Source organism: Thermobia domestica, chromosome 10, assembly GCF_964235325.1.
Source record: "Thermobia domestica chromosome 10, izTheDome1.hap1.1, whole genome shotgun sequence".
Lineage (NCBI taxonomy): Eukaryota > Metazoa > Arthropoda > Insecta > Zygentoma > Lepismatidae > Thermobia > Thermobia domestica.
In genome coordinates this window covers 138701550-138720264 of record NC_137463.1, presented here as the reverse complement: position 1 = coordinate 138720264, position 18715 = coordinate 138701550, and the positions used below count along the sequence as shown (strand labels likewise).

The window sequence follows — 18715 nt, the reverse complement described above, 5'->3', positions numbered from 1 at the left end:
GTCTTTTAAAGAATAAGCTTGAGCCATCTGTTGGTTTTTTCTCGCATTATGTCCGTTGAATAATAACTCACACATATCACACTTGTTGCTGTTAATTCTTCCTCTTAAAAGAGAGGAATGCAGTTTAATGCAAGAGAAACAAAGAGGTGTATATATCTCAGTTATCCTTCTCCTTGCTCATGAAAAGAAAACAAGTGCAATGTAGAAAGAGAGATCTCACAAAGTCGCTGATAACATAGGTGTGGTCCGTACTTTGTACCGATGTGGCCTGACTGAGTTACTGCTGACTAAGGGATCTTATGCTATATCTCAATCCAGAGTAGAAAGCTCATTTATTTTTTCACTACGTTTAGACACCAATGAACACAGTGGGAAATAAAATTTCACTTTTCCCTCTTCTATTTTTAACGAAACTGGGTACACTACACATAAACAAAATATAGTACATATAGTTTTGCATTATAATGAATGTGATCAGATATACAGGGTGTCTGAAAACACTACTTTATTTTTACTCATTGTTCCCCTGTAATAACATTAACTCTTATCATATTTAGCAACACTAGCTCACATCCGGCCACGCTGGATGATGAACTCCTTCGGAAGCGTCACTTAGACATGGGGCTTCTTCCGTTAAAGACTCCATCCATGCTACTCGAAAGTCTGATTTTTAGCGAATTTTGTAGAATAACTGGACTATATTAATCTAATATTACACGGAATTATCGCACTTCCGTGTTGTAACTGGAGAAGTTCCTTTTGGATATCATTTTTTATAAAATTTAGAATATTTCGGACTGTTTCTAGAAACACACTTCTCCACTAAGTCCAGTTCGGGCGTGAAAATCAGCTAGGGAACGGCGTTTTGGCTCGATTTCTTTGCTTGTGCTGTTCTAATAGTGCTTTCGTCGTGTGTCACTTCTGTGCTTCTTTGTTTTTTGTGGTCTCAGAATTAATTGTGTGCAAGAAATGTAGTGCGTCCAGTTTTGCTTGAGTAAGGGGGCAGGGGGGTGGTGGAAACGAATTTGAGAGATTCTTCTGTTCGTTCAAGATGGCTGTATTGTGCATTAGTGACTCCTCATTGTGCATAGTTGTATGAGTGTCTGAATGTTCCCCCTTATTTGTTTCTGTGAATGAAGTAAATCCCTTTTCAATGTCGCAGTGTTCAGTGTCAATGTGAAACAAATTCTTGAATGAAATAATGTCATCATCATTCTTGTGTTGTAGAGCTTATGCTATTTCGCTCTTTGCTTTGTGGTGAATCAACTATGAAAACGTGAGGGATAGACGTCTCACAAGAAATTACCTTCTTCGCTTTCCTAGTTGCTTTCTTACAAAGATACATTCCTATTGCTATTAATGTAATGCCTAGGAGGGAGGTTACTGCTATTGCTGCCAATAATATAATTACTAATTTTTCCATTTTTCTTTTCTGTAATAAAGACAAAATATGTTTTCGTCAGGCTTGTTATATCCCTAAATATAATATTATACATTGCTAAATTTTAAATACTTAATACCTTAAAAATATATTTATTTACATATTCATGCATTTAAATCTGGCTTTTATTAGCGATTGAATCTCGCGTCTCACGAGATCATGCATTGAGCTAATTTACATGTAGGTTCTGTTTCGATATTATATACTGAATCAACCTCAAAATTGATTTATTAGAATAATATCTATTTTGATTACAGACTTTAACGTAGTTACTTCTGATAGGCTAATACCTCATCTATTGTCTACGTAATATTTTCTTCTTTTTTTATTCATATTTCATATTTATTCTTTATATTGCACATAATAGTCAATATTTATCATTCAATACTAATATAATATAATAGTAAATAAATAGTAATTGCCATTATTAGTACAAAATGTGGTATCTTAAACATCTAATACATATATATAAATTCTTATTTCTATCACCTATAAGATTACATTCATAAATATCAGGCCTATACTAATAAATAATAAATCATTAATTGATTGATAGGTGATACTAATTATCAATAATTATTGATTGATTGATTAGGTATTGATTGATTGATTACTTATTGATTGGAAATTGTTTTTTTACAATACATGACCAAATAACAACACCTTACGTTAATACTCTATTACTTATTTTAGCTTGACGAAAAACATATTTGTACTCTATTCATTATAGCTTATTTATGTATAACTTAACCTATATTTACTTCCTTTTTTCCGTTTTCCGCGGTTCGCGATTTCTTTCAGTTTTATATAGCCGTTCGGTAACGTACCATGCATGTTTTCTTGTTTGCAATTTTACCATATTATTTTATAACTGTTAATTTAATGTTTGTTTTCCTTATTTATTACATGTGCAGAACACTTTAATATTTCCAAATTTTCAACTTTTATTTATTTTATTTTATTTTATTTTTCTCTACTAATTTCAAAATTTCATAATTAAAATATTTCAATTTTAACTGAATTTCCCACGTTGTGCTAGAACATTATGTAGATTTAATACAAGGAAATAATTTACACTTGTACTCATTCGTGCAAAATAGATTTTGCCCATGCAGTTTAAGTTCAATTTCAAACAACCTTATCACTTTATTACCATGTTAATTAAATTATTAATATATTATTCAGGTTCAATTTATACTTATTATTTTTATTATTAATTATTTCAAATCTGTTTTAAAATTTGGATACATGTTTTCCTTCTTACGGTTTATCATGCTTTATTTCATATTTTGAAATGAGTTTAGATACTTTAACATAAATAAAAATTGATAATATAATAATAATGGATAACACTCCTAAAATTCCAATAATTGCATACATCATATAGTCATTTTTTAGTTGAAGATTTGGAATTACAGAATTTAATTTTAATTTTAACAATTTTTCAGTCAAGACATCTAGTTCTTGCGTATTAGCTGTAACATTTAAGTGTTTTTCTGACCAATTCCTTATTAAATTTATCATTTCGTTTGAGACTTGTAAAATTTTCTTCGTCGGAGTTACGATGTCTCCGAAAATGAGATTATCGAATTGTTCATGTGGAATAAAATATGATCTATTATTTCCAAAATGAAATTTTTTCCGAATGTACTTCTTGTTGTCCGCCTAATTTTGTCATATAGCCTGGTTCTAACGCTGAATATAACACTCCAGCATGAGTCTAAGACTATGATATATTTGAATGATATTTTTCTGATTTTAATCGACAGTATTCTACCGAATTTTTGAATATTAAATTATTCAAATATTTGGATTCCGTATTTAATTTTACATTGTTACAAAAATACAAGAAACTTTTAAATGTACATTCATCTTTTTCTAGGCTATAGAATTTTCTTCCAGTAAAATATACCATTTCCGGTAATTGATAATAATATCGTCAATTGTCAATGAGGAATCCCATTGATGTTACCTCATACATTTTCGATATGCTAGTTTCATAGACAACTGTTGTGCGTAATAATAGATCAACATTATTTTCATTGTAATAAAATTTTAGCACATGAACACTCGATATTCTATAAAATAATCCGATGTCCTGAGAATATATTTATGTTTTAATACATCATGAGAATTTATGAAATCCAAAACTTCTTGATTACTCAAAATATATGTTAATTCGTTAGATAAAATATTTTTCAGAATTTCAGAAACACGTTGTTTTGCCATGTGCAAAAATAAATTTGTTAGAATTTTCCGATGAGCTTGGTGCATATAACAGTAAAGTTCTTGTAATTTAGACCGAAAATCATCCAATATGTGCTTGACTTTAACAATTACGCCATGAACTACGCTAATTTGACCATTCATAGAATGTTTTAATCTTCTGACCTCATTTGTTAATACATTTTCGTGTTCGGTTAATTTATTTATTGACGCTGACATTTGTTGTCCATGCACTAAGTTGTAAGCTGATAGTCCAATGGAAGAAAATCCTAGAATCCATGAGAAAATAGATCTCCTTGTTCTATTTTTATTCATGCATTGTGCTATACCATCCTTGTATAAAAATGCACATGGAATGGAATTTAAAATGTTTGTGCGAAATTCTAATTCTTGTTTCCGAAATTCTTCGGAAATATCTGGCACTTCCGAACAAACTTCATGAATCGGAACTGATTCATGAAAGTTTAGGTGTAATTTAACAGTGGTGTATACCTCATTCACCGTATGTACTGCAAACGAATCTTCGAAAACTGCGATTCCTAATTTCTCCAAAGTGTATTGCTGATGTTCTGCTGCTGATATCGTTACAACTGCGATGCCGACTAATATTAATTTTCCAAACATGATGTGACAGTTTTCTTCCACAATCTGTAATTTATGGAAAATTTACCTCTTATTTATTTATTAATTATTTTGCCGTGTTTATGATTATTTCAAACATTTACAATTAATTAGCTATAATATTAAATATTATTTTACTTCACTTATTTATTTCTCTTTATTTTCCTTATAAGCATATGACACTGTAAGAGACGAGACCATTTCCTGTCCGTCAAGACGTTAGCCTTTGGTTCTTTGGGATATTACGTGAACACTAAGTTCACTACCCAACCAGGTCGGGCTGACTCGACCTAGGTCAGTGCTCACACATATAAGAAAAATAAAGTTCATGTTTTTTTTTTCAATCACTTAGCATTTCTTCTTCTTCTAATTCCTCCTCAATATATGGCTTTAATCTACGAATTTCGACTGAATCATATTTCACCTGTCCTTTATTATTATAATATTTTAACTTATAGGAATTGTTATTTAACTTTTCAATTATTTCCGCTCTAATATTGTATTTTTCTGCGAAACATGCTGGTGTCCCTGGTGTTGGCATCTGACGCACTAGAACCTTTTGGCCAATTTCAAAAGTTGGTTGATCAAATTTCTTTTCCATATATTTCTTTTGAGATTTGAAACGTTTTTGCAAGTTCTTATATGCCAAATTTCTAGCTTCTTTTAATGCGGCAATACGTAACTCATTGTCTTCGTTTTCACATGGAATGTCTAAATAATTTTCAAGAGGGGTTCTAGCCTCTTTACCGAATAGTAAATAATATGGACTATATTTCATTCCGTCATGGATTTGTGTATTCAAAGTAAATACAGTACTTGGTAATACAACATCCCATGAATTCAGTTTCTTATCACAGTAGTGTCTCATTACTGTTTGTAAGGTTAGGTTCATTCTTTCTGCTTGACCGATTTTATAATGCGCGCCTGTGTTGGCGAAGTTTAGATGAATTCCATACCGCTCGGCCATTTCTTCCATTAGTTTTCCCCGATGTGAGGACAAACGATCTAGCCGAATTTGCTTTGGTATACCATACTTTAATATTAGTTCTTCGTATATGGTTTGACATATTGTTTCTGCAGACACATTTGGAATGGATTTCGCTATTAAATATCTAGTAGCTTGGTCTACTATAACTAAGATATATTTATGTCTATGAGTGCTTGATATCGGGAAGGGTCCAGCCTCGTCTATCACTACGCTATCCCAAGGTTGGTACTGTGAGTACGTCTGTGGATGTAACGGAATACGCCCAGTCTTCCTCTTGTTTGTTTGACAACTTATACAAGATGCGCATTTATCGTGAAAGAATTTCTTCATATTAGGAAAATAAATTTTCCTAACTACTCGTGCATAACACTTGCTATACGAGAAATGTCCTCCTCCGTATTGTTCTACATGTAGTTGTCTAAATACGTGTTCACGCAACGAAAATGGAATACACAGTAGATATTTCTTTGCAATCGCAAATCTATGTATCCTATACAATCTTCCTCCTCGTATTTCGTACATTCGAGTTTGTTTTTCGAGTTCCGGTGTACATTCATCTGGATGTTCTATTGCATTAATCAAGGGTCCGAATATTTTGTCTTTTCTCTGTAATTCGGCTACATCTATGTTCTCTTCTAACGTCAGAAACGTATCAAGTGTATCTAAATCGAAATCATTTTTATCGGGAGTTATTGTTGTGTTTCTGCTTAATACGTCAGACGGATTTTTACTTCCTTCACAATGAACCGGGATGTAATTGTATTCTTCAAGTTCCAAAGACCAACGTAAAAGTTTTGGTGATAATTTAGGACATGTTTTTAAATGAGTAAGGGCACGACAATCCGTGTACAATTCAAATTCATTCGCATATAAATAAAAATTGAATGCTTTGCATGCTGCTAAGATACTAAGCAGTTCCTGTTCCACAATATGTCTCGATTGTTCATTCGGTCTTAATAGCCTACTATAGTATCCTAATGGTGTCCAGTTACCATTTTCTTGTTGCTGTAGCAACACTGCACCTACGGATTTTGAACATGCATCCTTGCATAACCGTAAAGGTTTCCCCTGGACATATGGACATAATAATGGGGCAGATAATAGAGCAGCCTTTAACTCCTCAAATGCTTTTTGGTGGTTCTCATTCCACACGAACTTTTGTCCCTTTTTCAAAAGTTTCTGTAAATCTGCGGTTAGATTTGCATAATTCTTACAAAATCTTCTTACATAATTTGTCAATCCTAGGAATGATTTTAATTCTTTTGGTGATTTTGGTGGTTTAAACATTTTTATTGCCTTCATTATTTTTTCACTGATTTCGTATCCACTCTCGCTTACTAGATGGCCTAACGCTAACACCTTTTCTTTCATAAACTGACATTTCTCTACTGAGAGTTTCATTGCAAATTTTCTTAATCTTTTGAAGACATTCTCTAAAACTTCTAACATTTTCCCCTGCCCATTCGTGAATAGGAAGATATCATCCATATAATAAGATACAGACTCTACCGATATGTTCGCCAACGCCATAGCCATTATCCTAGAGTATACCGCTGGTGCGCTCAAGTAACCTTGAATTAGTCTAGTAAATCTATAACTTCCTAGACCAGGAATATTGAATCCGGTGCAATCACGTGATTCTTCTGTGATTGGTACTTGAAAATAAGCAGATTTTATATCTAACACTGAGTACCATTTATGACCTCCCATACATGATAAAATCGAATGTACAGGCGGTAAAGACACCGTGAAAAATTCTGCGTGTTTATTTAATTGTCTAGCATCCAGGACGCTTCTCAGACTCCCGTCTGGCTTCTTAATGAAATGAAATGAAATTTTGAGTTTTACGTCCCACGCTTATGCCGGTTAGGCTAAAGGAGACGGTGATAATGAGTAATGAATGAAATGGTGGAATGAAGAAAGTGGGAGGAAACGGGAGAACCCCGAGAAAACCCACGCACACGGTGTTTGTCCAGGCTTCTTAATGAATAGCATAGGGCTGTTATAAGGGCTTGAAGCCTCTTCTATAATATCCTGTTTTTAGAAGAACATTTATGTGCTTCCTAACCTTGTCCTTTAATGCTACTGGCACTGGATATTGCGCGCGTCTAAACGGAACTTTTGTCTTTAACTCTATGTGATGGCTGTAGTTTTTAATTTTCCCTATACTCTCTTTTCTCCATGCAAATACATCTGAATATGTTCGGAATATTCTTGATTTGTCCACGAATTTACCAATACTTCTAGGAGCTAAAAATGTTTTCTTTGCTACGACAAATTTCGGAACCATGCATACTCTTAGAATATGCGATATTCTCTCAGAAACATTTAGTGGATTATTATTATTCCTATTTTTGTTTGGAGGTCGACCAAATCTTTGCAAAATAATCTGTCTCTTGCCATAATGAATTTGACAATTGTGCGGGTGTAAAAAGTCATTGCCAATTAAAATTTGATTAGGGAAATCCTTAATTCTAAATCTATGGTGAAAATTGCTACCAATTATTGTAAATTGAACAATTGCTACTTTATCAATTGTCAAAGACTTTTGCAACATGCCTCTAATTTGGGTTTTCTCCGGAATAACTATCGCATTCGTTGGTAATAATTCATCACTTATGACTGACAATTGTGATCCCGTATCAATTGTTGATCTTATTCTTCGGTTTGCTATGTAAACTGGTAAAAATACCATTTCATTGTCACGTTCTATTGCGGCTACTATTTCTCTAATTTTCCTAACTCTATTATCTGTAAATGTGCCTCATTCATTTACAGTTTGTTTCAGTTTAAAGACTGAATAGGTGGACTATATGTTACTCCGTTTAGTTGTTGTGGAACCATTGGTGGTACCGCAGGCTGAGACTGTGGAGGTTGTTGAGATACCATTGGTAATACCTGTTGATAATATTGCGGCGGGAAATTAGGCTGAAATTGCGGATTATACTGATAGTTATTCGGAAAATTATTTTGGAAACCTTTTCCGCGCCAATTTCTCCTGAAATTTCTTTGTCCTCTTCCGTTTCCGGATCTGTAATTGTTTCCTCGACCTCTATTATTTCAGTTATTATATTTGCCATTCCACGACTGATTGTTGTCATAATTTCTATTGTTTCTATTGTCATAATTTCTGATTTCTAAAATTTCTTCCTCTAAATCCTTTTCCTCGATCTGACCTATGTTCTCTATTTTTGTCTTGATCCTGACTACCGTTTGAATCCTGAGCTTGATCCTTATTATGATTGAACTGTGATGCATTCGTTAATGCTACTTGTAAATCATCAATTTTCTTTTCTAATTTTGAAATTTGCGCAACACTAACTGGCTCTTTCTTAATTTCTTTGTCTTCTTTTTGATTAATAGTTTATCTATTTCTATATCACTATCTTCACTTTCTACTTGTTTCATTTTCTTTAGTAAATCTTTCACCGTTACTTTCCTATCTCTATTATCTCTCTTCTGTCTCCTTTCTATTTTACACTTATTTTTATCTACTTTTTGTAACTTCTAAAAATTCTTCTAATGATACGAAAGTTTTTGTTCCTACTTTTTGCATAAAATATGGCAAAAGTCCTGCTGCTATTAATCCTATTTTCTTTGTATCGTCCATTTTCTCATCTATTCTATCCGCTAATGTAAGAATATCATAAGCGAAATTTATCATAGGTTCCTCTTCTCTCTGCAACCTGTCTCTAATCCTGTCTTCTAAATCTAGGTTAAAATTTGAATTTGTAAATTCTTCTATCAGATCCTTTTGTAGGTCTTTATACGAAATGTCTGCCACATTTTTTCTTTTCAAAAATAGCTTTACCCATTGTCTACCTACATTTTTAAAAACTGTAGTAAGCAGTGTTTTCCTTTTGTCTTCATCATACCCTGCTATTTCACAAGCGTCATCAAACTCATCAAAGAACGCAACTATGTCCTGATCCTTTATTAAATCGCACTTTGGTAATCTACTCATATCCGTAAATATTGCTACTCTTCTATCTGATGCCGCCATATCTCTATTTTCTAATTCTATTTTAGGTTCTTTCTGTTCCTTGTTTTTTTTCTTTTATATCTGGATTTATTTCTTCAAATTCACGTGCGTCCCCGCGGTGGTGTTAATAAACGTACTAATTTCTCGACTCCTACGTCTACACCTTCTAATGTTTTCTGCGTTCTTGTTATAATTCTCCTTTCCGTCATTAAACTATACTTATTCTAAAATATTTATACACACATTATATAATTCTAAACCCTTCGTATAAGCACGTACACAAACACCTTTTGTATTAATCATATAATAAGGCACATATACTTTTATAACACAACCATTTCTTAATAATTCATAAGGAATTCTTATGTTTACTTCTAACTTATTTACTACACACATAATAATTATTGTTACCAAATGGAAAAATTAGTCATTATTATTATTATTCTTTAACTTCATCGCTGTTTCCAACATTTCGCGAGGGTGGGCGGGTGGGTTTAGCAACTACCAAGCAAGAGTGCGGGATGCAACCATGCCAATGGCTAATTTAAACTAGGATCGAATTTCAAAGTATCTAGACCATGCCTTGGTGGTTACACTAAACTAGTTCTAGTTATGCGGGAATCGAACCCAAACCTGGGTTCCACCATGCCAACCTGGATTGCTCTTGATGAAAATTGAATAGAATTTGACTAGGTAGAGCACTCTGAGCTCCCCAGATTGATCTAATTAGCATTAAGTAACTCTGTATTTACTCGCATTATGTGAGAGGTAATTTGGGGATACTCCACCACTGATTGCATTGAGTGAGGGCCAACCAGAGCCCTATTAAAATGATAACAAAAATGTCTACTTAAAACATGTGTATTTAATAGAATTACTAATAATTTGTGTGTGAAGCATTGTTTGTGTAATCAGGACTTAAGAAAGTGTGGTTTAGTGTGTGAATCATAAATAACGAATCGGATTAGCACAGAATTTGGTTGTGACACATACCTGTTGTTGGTGATGATATTCGAGCCAAGCACTGAATGATCGTATCCCAGTAACAGCAGTCGGTTGAATTTCAACGTTGGTACTTCTTAGACGATTCTCTTAATAATAAAGTTAATAATGCTTAACCCGATGAATGACTGAACTTTGAATGCTACTCTTCCAAGTATTGATCCTCTAATAACTATGTCATTGAACAAAATAAAAGGTTTTTATACAACTCAAACTGCTGACGTTCCGGTAATACGGTTTCAGCACTCGGGCCGATTTTCATCCACGTGCGTCCCAGATCTGAAAAGATCTTATTCAACCAAATTCTCATAACCTCAATTCAATTATGATGACACGAAACAATGTCACTTTTCTTGATGTCCTCATTGTCCCAAGAAAAGTGTGAATGTTAACAAATTTATTACATAACATTACAAGCTCTTGTTGATAGACTAGAATGCATACAATCTGAAGTATACACATAGTGTATTCTCTGCACATATCTCTTTAAAACAAACAAGAGTAAATTAGGTTTCCTAAAACTCAAGACAATATTACAAAACAAATTAAACCAATAAATTAATAATTTATCTATGGTCTTGACAATAATATAATTTGTATTTCTACAATGAACGCCACTGCGCTTCCGGTTTCGTATTTCAGGTAGAATATATCTTCATTATCTCACTAAATTAGCATTCTACTTTGAAATATAAAGTCTAAAGTCGCTTATAAAATGAAAGCAAATGTAGATAGCCGCAATTGATAATTATTGGAACAAGTTAGACCGAAGGGCAATCATGTCAGGTGAACGGCCGCCATCATGTTATCCGCCAGTTTGAATCTTGCTTAAGAAATTTAAATGGGAAGGGGGTCATGTGATGTATGAAACAAAGCTAGAATTTTAAGAGAAACTAATGGTGTAAGCAGATTTTACATAACTGTAATAACTTTTAAGTTATAAGCACTTGAAACTCAGATTACCTCTTATAAAATGTGTTCAATGTGCTTGCCATGTTCCGCTATGCATATTTGCAATCGTGCCTCCCAAGCTGTAAGAACAAGGATCAATGTTTCAGGTGTGATTTGTGCACCTGTATGCTGTATTTGTTGTTTCAAATGATCCAGATTTCTAATATTTCCGCCATATAACATTGCCTTTACGTGCCTGACAGGTAAAAGTACATTGGTGATAAATTAGGTGATTTGGCAGGCCATCCAATTGGCTTATGTTGACCAATCCATCGACCAGGAAATTGTTCATCCAGATACTAACGAACCTGCAGTTCATAATGAGGTGGCGCCCCATCATGCTGGTAAAATAAGGGCCGATACTGAGGGAAGAATGAGTTGTTTTAACATGTCCACATAACGCTCTGCTGTTAAGGTGCCAGGGACAACAAATAGGCTATTGATACCTGTCTCCCACATCATAACTTTCCCACTATCAACCATCTTACACGGATCTGTCCATTTGAGGTTTTCTGGAGACCAGTAGTGTAGATTTTGTTTGTTTACCTCCCCTGTAACAAAAATTTGCCTCATCTTGTGTGTAAAATTAGCATTGCAAAGTTGGGGTCCTATACCAATTGTTCCACTGTTCACTCACAAAATTGCACTTTCCGATCCGAATCATTCTCAGAAAGATGGTGCTGAAGCTTCATTTTGTAAGGATGCCAGTTATGCAAGAAGTTTGTACAAAGTGAAGTGCCGGAGAAGGGAAGAACTCAATCCAGCCACCATCGTGTACGAACTGAGATACTAAGCGCCGAGGGATAAGTCAGAGATTAATGTCCTAAGTAGAACCCATTACCAACGATCAAATAGAAATCAGACTAACAGGAAGACAATTCATCACAGGAAGCTGCAGATCCCGATATTCGAAATAGGAACTTCAAATACAGAAGCTTAAAAGAGAAAAATACCTACTGAAGATAACGCAAGTGTAGCCATTTAGTAATTGTGTCGTATTTTTGGAATTGCTACAAGAATCGTACAGTGTGGACTTAAGCGAGACGGATTGCTGCATAAAGGTAGGACCAATCCTTATTTTACTTTTATCCCACTGGAAATTGGGACTGAAGTGTATTGGCAGATCGCACTCTATTTTCAGTCTTTTTTTCTTCCTGGTCAAATGTCGCATCGCGACGGAACATTTATTTTTATAATCATCCGTCTCCAGACAGATTGGACAATAATTAAGATTTTAGTAATTCTTTTCAATATAAAGGAACAATGCTTATGTGATATTTTATTTCTGTTGTACTTCATTTTATCGGAAAGACAATCTCATATATACACTCATGTGCAAACTTAAGAATAATGCTATTTGCATGATTTATTGCACTCAGAGAATGGTGAATCAGCCATATATTATTGGAACGTGGAATTGCAAATGGATACAGTTCGAAAACACTGGAAGAGAATGCACAGGATGGGCAATAGAGACAAAAATGCATGGACATGGGAAAATTCAGAAAAAGACCAATGTGGTTTTCGAGGGTTAACCGTAAGATACAGGACATCAATAGTGTGTATGATTGCCTCGCACTGCAACACATGCACCGAAACGTGATTGCATGCTGAGAATGAGATTATCAAGAAATGGCTGAGGTATGTTTTGCCATTCCTGTACAAGTGCCTCCCGCAGCTCAGGAATGGATCTTGGAGCCATTTGACGACGTGCAATTCGCGTGCCAAGCATATCCCACGCATGCTCGATAGTGTTCAAGTCCGGTGAGCAACTGGGCCAATCGAATCCCTGATATCCTGGTGATCAAGGTATTCATCCACTATGGCAGCGCGATGGGGACGTGCGTTATCACAAATTAGAATGAAATCAGGACCCACTGCAACCCGAAACAGACAAACGTATTGGTCCAAGATGTCATCCCGATACATTGCACCAATGACGGTATCCTGTAGGAAGACATGCAGAGGTGTAAGGGACCCCAGGATGATCTCATCCCATCCAGTAATTCCGCCGCCCCTGTACTGGTCTACAGCAGTTATGTTAGCTGGAAGGAACCGTGTTCCTGGTTCTCTCCAGATGAACGCACGTCGAAAATCATTGGTGAGACTGAAACTGGATTCGTCTGTGAACAGGACATGACTTCATTGTTCCGAGGTCCATGTGTGATGTTCTCTGGACCAATTCAACCGAGCTCTTCTTTGCTGTGGGTCAATGGAACACACTTTCCTGGTCTTCTGGCATACAAGTGTCCTTCAGCTAACCGTCGGTACACTGTAAATCTTGACACTGACGTTTCTGTAGCAGCTGCAAGGTCCTTAGAGAGATCTGAGGCGGTGCTGTGTCTGTTGCGCCTGGCAGTTAGACGTAAGTAACCGTCTTCCTGGTCACTGGTGCTCCTTGGACGACCTTCGCCGAACCTCCGAGAGACGTTTTTACCCCTTTGGAATCGTCGCCAGATCCTCGAGATGACACTTTGTGGGACACCCAATTCACGAGACGCGTCCAGCTGGTTCTGACCCCCCTCGAGTCGCCCGATGATTCTTCCACGCATAACATCATCAATATGGTCTCTTTGCGCCATTCTCCTACATGTACAATGGCACTATGTCAAGTAATGCAGCTTTGATTCACAAGTCTCTAACGTCTCGAACACAAGTGCTTGCGTGTTGAAACTACGCTCATCACCAACCATTGTTCAATGGGTATATGCAGCATCACCAAGCGGCAACATCGGGAGTTACGCGTGTTAAGCAGTCAGGTATGTGTAATAGGATAAATTATATGCATTTACGATACTCTCCAAAACTGCTATCTATGTATTTTTACATTATTTTTAAGTTTTGCACATGAGTATATATATGTACAGCGTTTTATTTCTAAAAATAAAGGTGCTGGTATGCTGGACCACAGGTTCATAATGGTTAGAAAGTTGCATACCTTTCAGGGTATTATTATTATAATTATTATTAACAATAATAATGTCCAGTACCATATCACTGCAGTCGTGTAACTAAAAATTTTAATTTTTCATCTTAATTTTACAATACAATGAACATAATGATAATCAATATTTCTTAGTGATTAATTTCTTACTTTTTTGTCTTTTTTAAACGGGCGAAAGTAAGGTACTATTGCTTGTTTTCAGAAGGCATCAAGAGTTTCACAAATACTGAATTTCATTAACAACACACATACAGTACCTTGTTCACATAGTGTACTTCAGAGCAAAGGTGTCCAAACTCATGAGGCTGGCGCTCACGAGTTCACAACTCACGATCACTCAACCTCAACCTCACGAAGTGAGCGTGAGGTTGAGTGAGTGTGAGGTCAGACTGGTTATGTGAGCGTGAGGTCAGGCTAGAGGTGAGCGCGAGGTCAGACTGGTGAGGTGAGCGTGAGGTTGGATCAAAGTAGACACCTGGTTTTTCCAATAGCAGGGAGAAGTATATTGTAATTCGAAAACACTCTCTACACAAAAGCTTTTTCTCTATCTGAAGGTAACACCTGCTGTGACACGACCATAGGTAAGCAGGGAGTATCTTTGGTCCGCTACCTTCTTCTTTTTTTTTTTTTTCTTCATTGGCCAACTTAGGATAGAAGTTTTAGTGTCTTTGTCATCAGGTATTTCTTAGAAGCAAGTAGAAAATAATCATGGAATGTCTTGATGTTTTGTCAAGCACACTGGAGAGTATTTGGCCTCGAAATCCGGTCAAGAATATTCATTATTTAGTATCATAAAATAACCAATTAAATTAAACTGTTTTGTAATTACCTACATTTTTAAAGATACATTACCGCCAAAACTGGTTTGAATATTTTCCTTTGTCCCTTTAACTATAGTTTTCTCTTGTAATTTCGCTTGCCATTGTTTAATAGGGATTTTGTAGGCTAAGTCTGTTTTATTTACGAATTTTCTAGAGGGGAGGGGAATCTTGAATCTTGGGCTAGCAGTTAACTAAATAAGAAATGCAGCCCTCCCCCGCCCTCGGCCGAGGGAAGCCCATCTCTCCAACTACTTGGGCGCAATTTCCCCCGAATATACTATTCGCCCCCAAAACAGAGTGCTTAAATTCTTAGCGAGATTTCTCCTACCCAATGAGTTTCCACACTGGTTTGCATGTCGAATACATTGCAGGCTACATCTTTTAGTAGTCCTTGTCCATTCTTTCCAGGGTTGGCAAAAGCCATGGTTTTTATTGAAAAAATTTTTAAAAAACGGTTTTTTGGTTTAAATCCGTTTTTGTTTTGTTTAAACCAGTTTTTTTTTTTTTTTTTTTTTTTTTTTTTAATAATTTGCTCTATGCATTTATATCACATATGGACAGAAATAAGTTTGTTTCGCCTTGGCGTTATTATGCAAAAACCGAGTTATGTTGGAAGGGGCCACATAACCTTAAAGCGGAATCCAAACGCTTCTCGCCTTACATCAGAGATAAATTGTCCTCTATTTGAACTCGAAACCGGGACTAATTGGCCGCAAATGCGATACATCTGCCGACTCACGAAGGACTCATGATAAAAATACGTTGTACTGATCTTTACATACTTGTTAATATAGTTGTCAAGTGTCATTTCAGAAGGACAAGAAGATAAGCAATTGCACAATTGAAACCATTAAAAAGAATTACATATGGACAATTTCAAAATACTGTAGTAGTCCAAGTTTGTTCACAACGACTTTTATTAGTACAAGTTAATGAACTACGACGACGTAATTTGCATATCAGTAAGAAAAGTGAATAATGATACGAATTATTTGAGTCCACTTTGGCTCTGACCCATTTATACATAAATACTACCAAAGATACTTCTGATTTCAATAAATGCCTCTCGTGGGGTTTGTGTGACCCCCCTCCCCGAAAGTACGGTATTTCGATGTATTTTATCAACAGTAAATACGACCCTGCGAAACAATATTTAGAATTTTTCTTTGACTACAATTGCATAACAATAATAACAAACTACAAAAAAATCACAGAAGAAACATTCGTAAATTTATATTTAAAAAAGCAGAAACTGCTATAGTAGTATAATCTTTTTGAGTAATAAGTGGGGAATTAGGTCTGAATATAATACGAATAATTGCGGGAGTGAAACGTGATAACCCACAAATGTGTGTTCATCAAGATTTTACAAATACTTACACCTTTACGAACATTCTTCGGTTTTTGGTTTAAACCAGCCAACCCTGATTCTTTCTAAACAGGATCAGTCTATACAGTATTTTTTTTTTTTTTTTCATCTTTCGTCATAATTTTATCCTTTCAAGCCACAGAGAAATTCATTCACCTTCACAGTTGCCGTTATTAAAAGGAAAATTATAGTATAATTAAAAGTTCGATTCTGTCATTTTGAAAGAAAATGTGCCCTTTCCCCTCCCAAAAAAAGTCTAACGGGTGCAACCAACGCCCTAAAGCAGCATGTGGGCACCTCTGCCTGCTCCAAATAGAAAATAGAATTTACATATTTTTTGGGCGAGTATTTGAGAGGCATTATTACATCTTGATAAGCATATAGAATTTCACATACACCGACTATTTACTTGGAAATAGAATTCATATAGTTAGCAAGTAATTGTTTTTGTATAAATATAACTACGCAGAACAGCCATAAATAAATGTTTTGTATTACTAGGGTAAATGTGCCAGTCCTCGACCACTTAACTCATTTTCGTATAATCCTTTAATCGTTGTTCAGAGAGCGGAACAACTTAGGAGGATGCAACTAGCTCACGTGTGTCCCTAAAGCTATATTTCATCTATATTTTATCCAAAACAGAGATAGCTTATACCATTTATGTAATATTAGTCGGACAAACACCTATGATTGATTTATTTTTAGTGTTTGACCACTAATGTTTTAATGTTTTGCCGACCTTAGGCCCAAAAGCGTTTGGCGCTCCCCTCCCCCCGTCGATGAACAACATTTTAATACAAAATAATCATATAGAAAAATCTTATTTTATAAATATCTTCGTTTTTGTACAAATTTTAATGCATTTTCACTTTGTATTCTGTAAAGAAAGATTTGAATTGCTACAAATTAAGTTTTTTTAAAGTAAATTTACAGAAAATGATTAATTTGAGTTTTACAATACGAGCTAGTTCAATAATACATGGAATTCGTTTCGAATTTTCGACTGTACGTAATAGTTTTAATATTGAAACTACCGAGAGTCTCTAAAATGACCAGAATAACTGTTTGGACTGTTGAAATTTATCTAGATAGAGATTGGTAAGGTGGCAGATGTCGAGGATCACATGCGAAAGAGAACTTAGGGAAGTGAGCGAAGCACATCATACGGGCCGGCTTCTATGCAAATGTCTACTGCAAGTATAAGGTTAAAATTTTACTTAACTTCGACCAATGATTCAAGCCATAGATTTGCAAAATCAATTATTTCTTGAAGAGTTTCATTTTTACTTTTAATATTATTATTATTATTGAACTTTGACTTTTTTGGGGGGGCCGCGGTGGCTCAGTGTTAGAGCGTTCACCTCTGGTGCGTAGGGATCCGGGTTCGATCTCAGCCCCCGCCAAATGAACTTTGTGTTGAACAAACATCGTGTGCGTGGGTTTTCTCGGGTTCTCCCGTTTCCTCCCACTTTATTAATTATATCATTTCATTCATTCTTACATCATCGTCTCCTTTAGCCTAACCGGCATAACATTGGGATGTAAAACTGAAAGATTTCATTTCGTGGGCTATTCCCGAAATAAGAATGTTGATGTCTTTTTTCCTTTCGACTTCACAGTATACTCTTACTTATGATATAGTTTATAGGTAGATTTCTTTTCTTATTACTGCTGCAACACAGCATAACATGCTTATAAATACGCAATCGAACACTGTATCCTTCAGCAATAGAATTAGTGAATATGTGAGCAGTGCCGCCGTGCTGCCCAGAGAGAATATTGATCTCCAGAAAGGGAGAAGTGACAAGACGACTATTTCCTAGTAGCCATGTCATTTTTACTACTAATGATAAATAATTTCCAAAGGTACCAAAAGTACATAAGATATATTTTTAATATTTTTAAGAGAACAGGATAATTCAATTAGAATAGTCAGTTATGGGATTCTGTTCATGGCAATTTTTGATCTCTGTCCCTTTGTTCACAGGTCATTAATGAATATTTTAGTAAAATAATCTACGGTTGTGCCCTTTAGATAAACATTGGTAATTTGGTGAAATGATAATGGGAGAAAAGAGGAAAGCTCACGGACATAAAGCTGTTTGTGAAGGCTTAAACAAGGGAGATCCGGGAGTGTCGAATGGACGTGGGGAAAACCGATGACTGAAAATGGATGGCGAAGCCACCAGTCAGTGACCAATAGGATTAGAATATTTGTTAAGCCTTGGTCCGAAAACATTTGATCTAAAAAACAAAATTCAATTCTATTTCATCCCCCTGGACTCGGGAAAGGGATAATGCGACTACCTCTAGTGTGGTTATACTTAGTCTGTACTACAAGTTGGCTTTGATTTGATTTTCGTTTGG

The 18715-nt window shown here is 35.3% G+C and overlaps 1 protein-coding gene across 5 annotated transcripts in view; it reads right to left on the bottom strand.

The window, feature by feature from the left end:
• fidipidine (coiled-coil domain-containing protein 93) overlaps positions 1-18715 on the bottom strand; it is a 327823-nt gene that overhangs the window by 197833 nt on the left and 111275 nt on the right. For 3 of the 5 annotated variants that reach the window (XM_081728605.1, XM_081728609.1, XM_081728607.1), the window contains exon 7: positions 1307-1432. The exons of the other annotated variants lie outside the window; for them this stretch is intronic. In XM_081728605.1, the coding sequence (XP_081584731.1) occupies positions 1307-1432 (126 nt within the window). The remainder of the gene's footprint in view (positions 1-1306; positions 1433-18715) is intronic. 5 annotated transcript variants of the gene reach the window in all.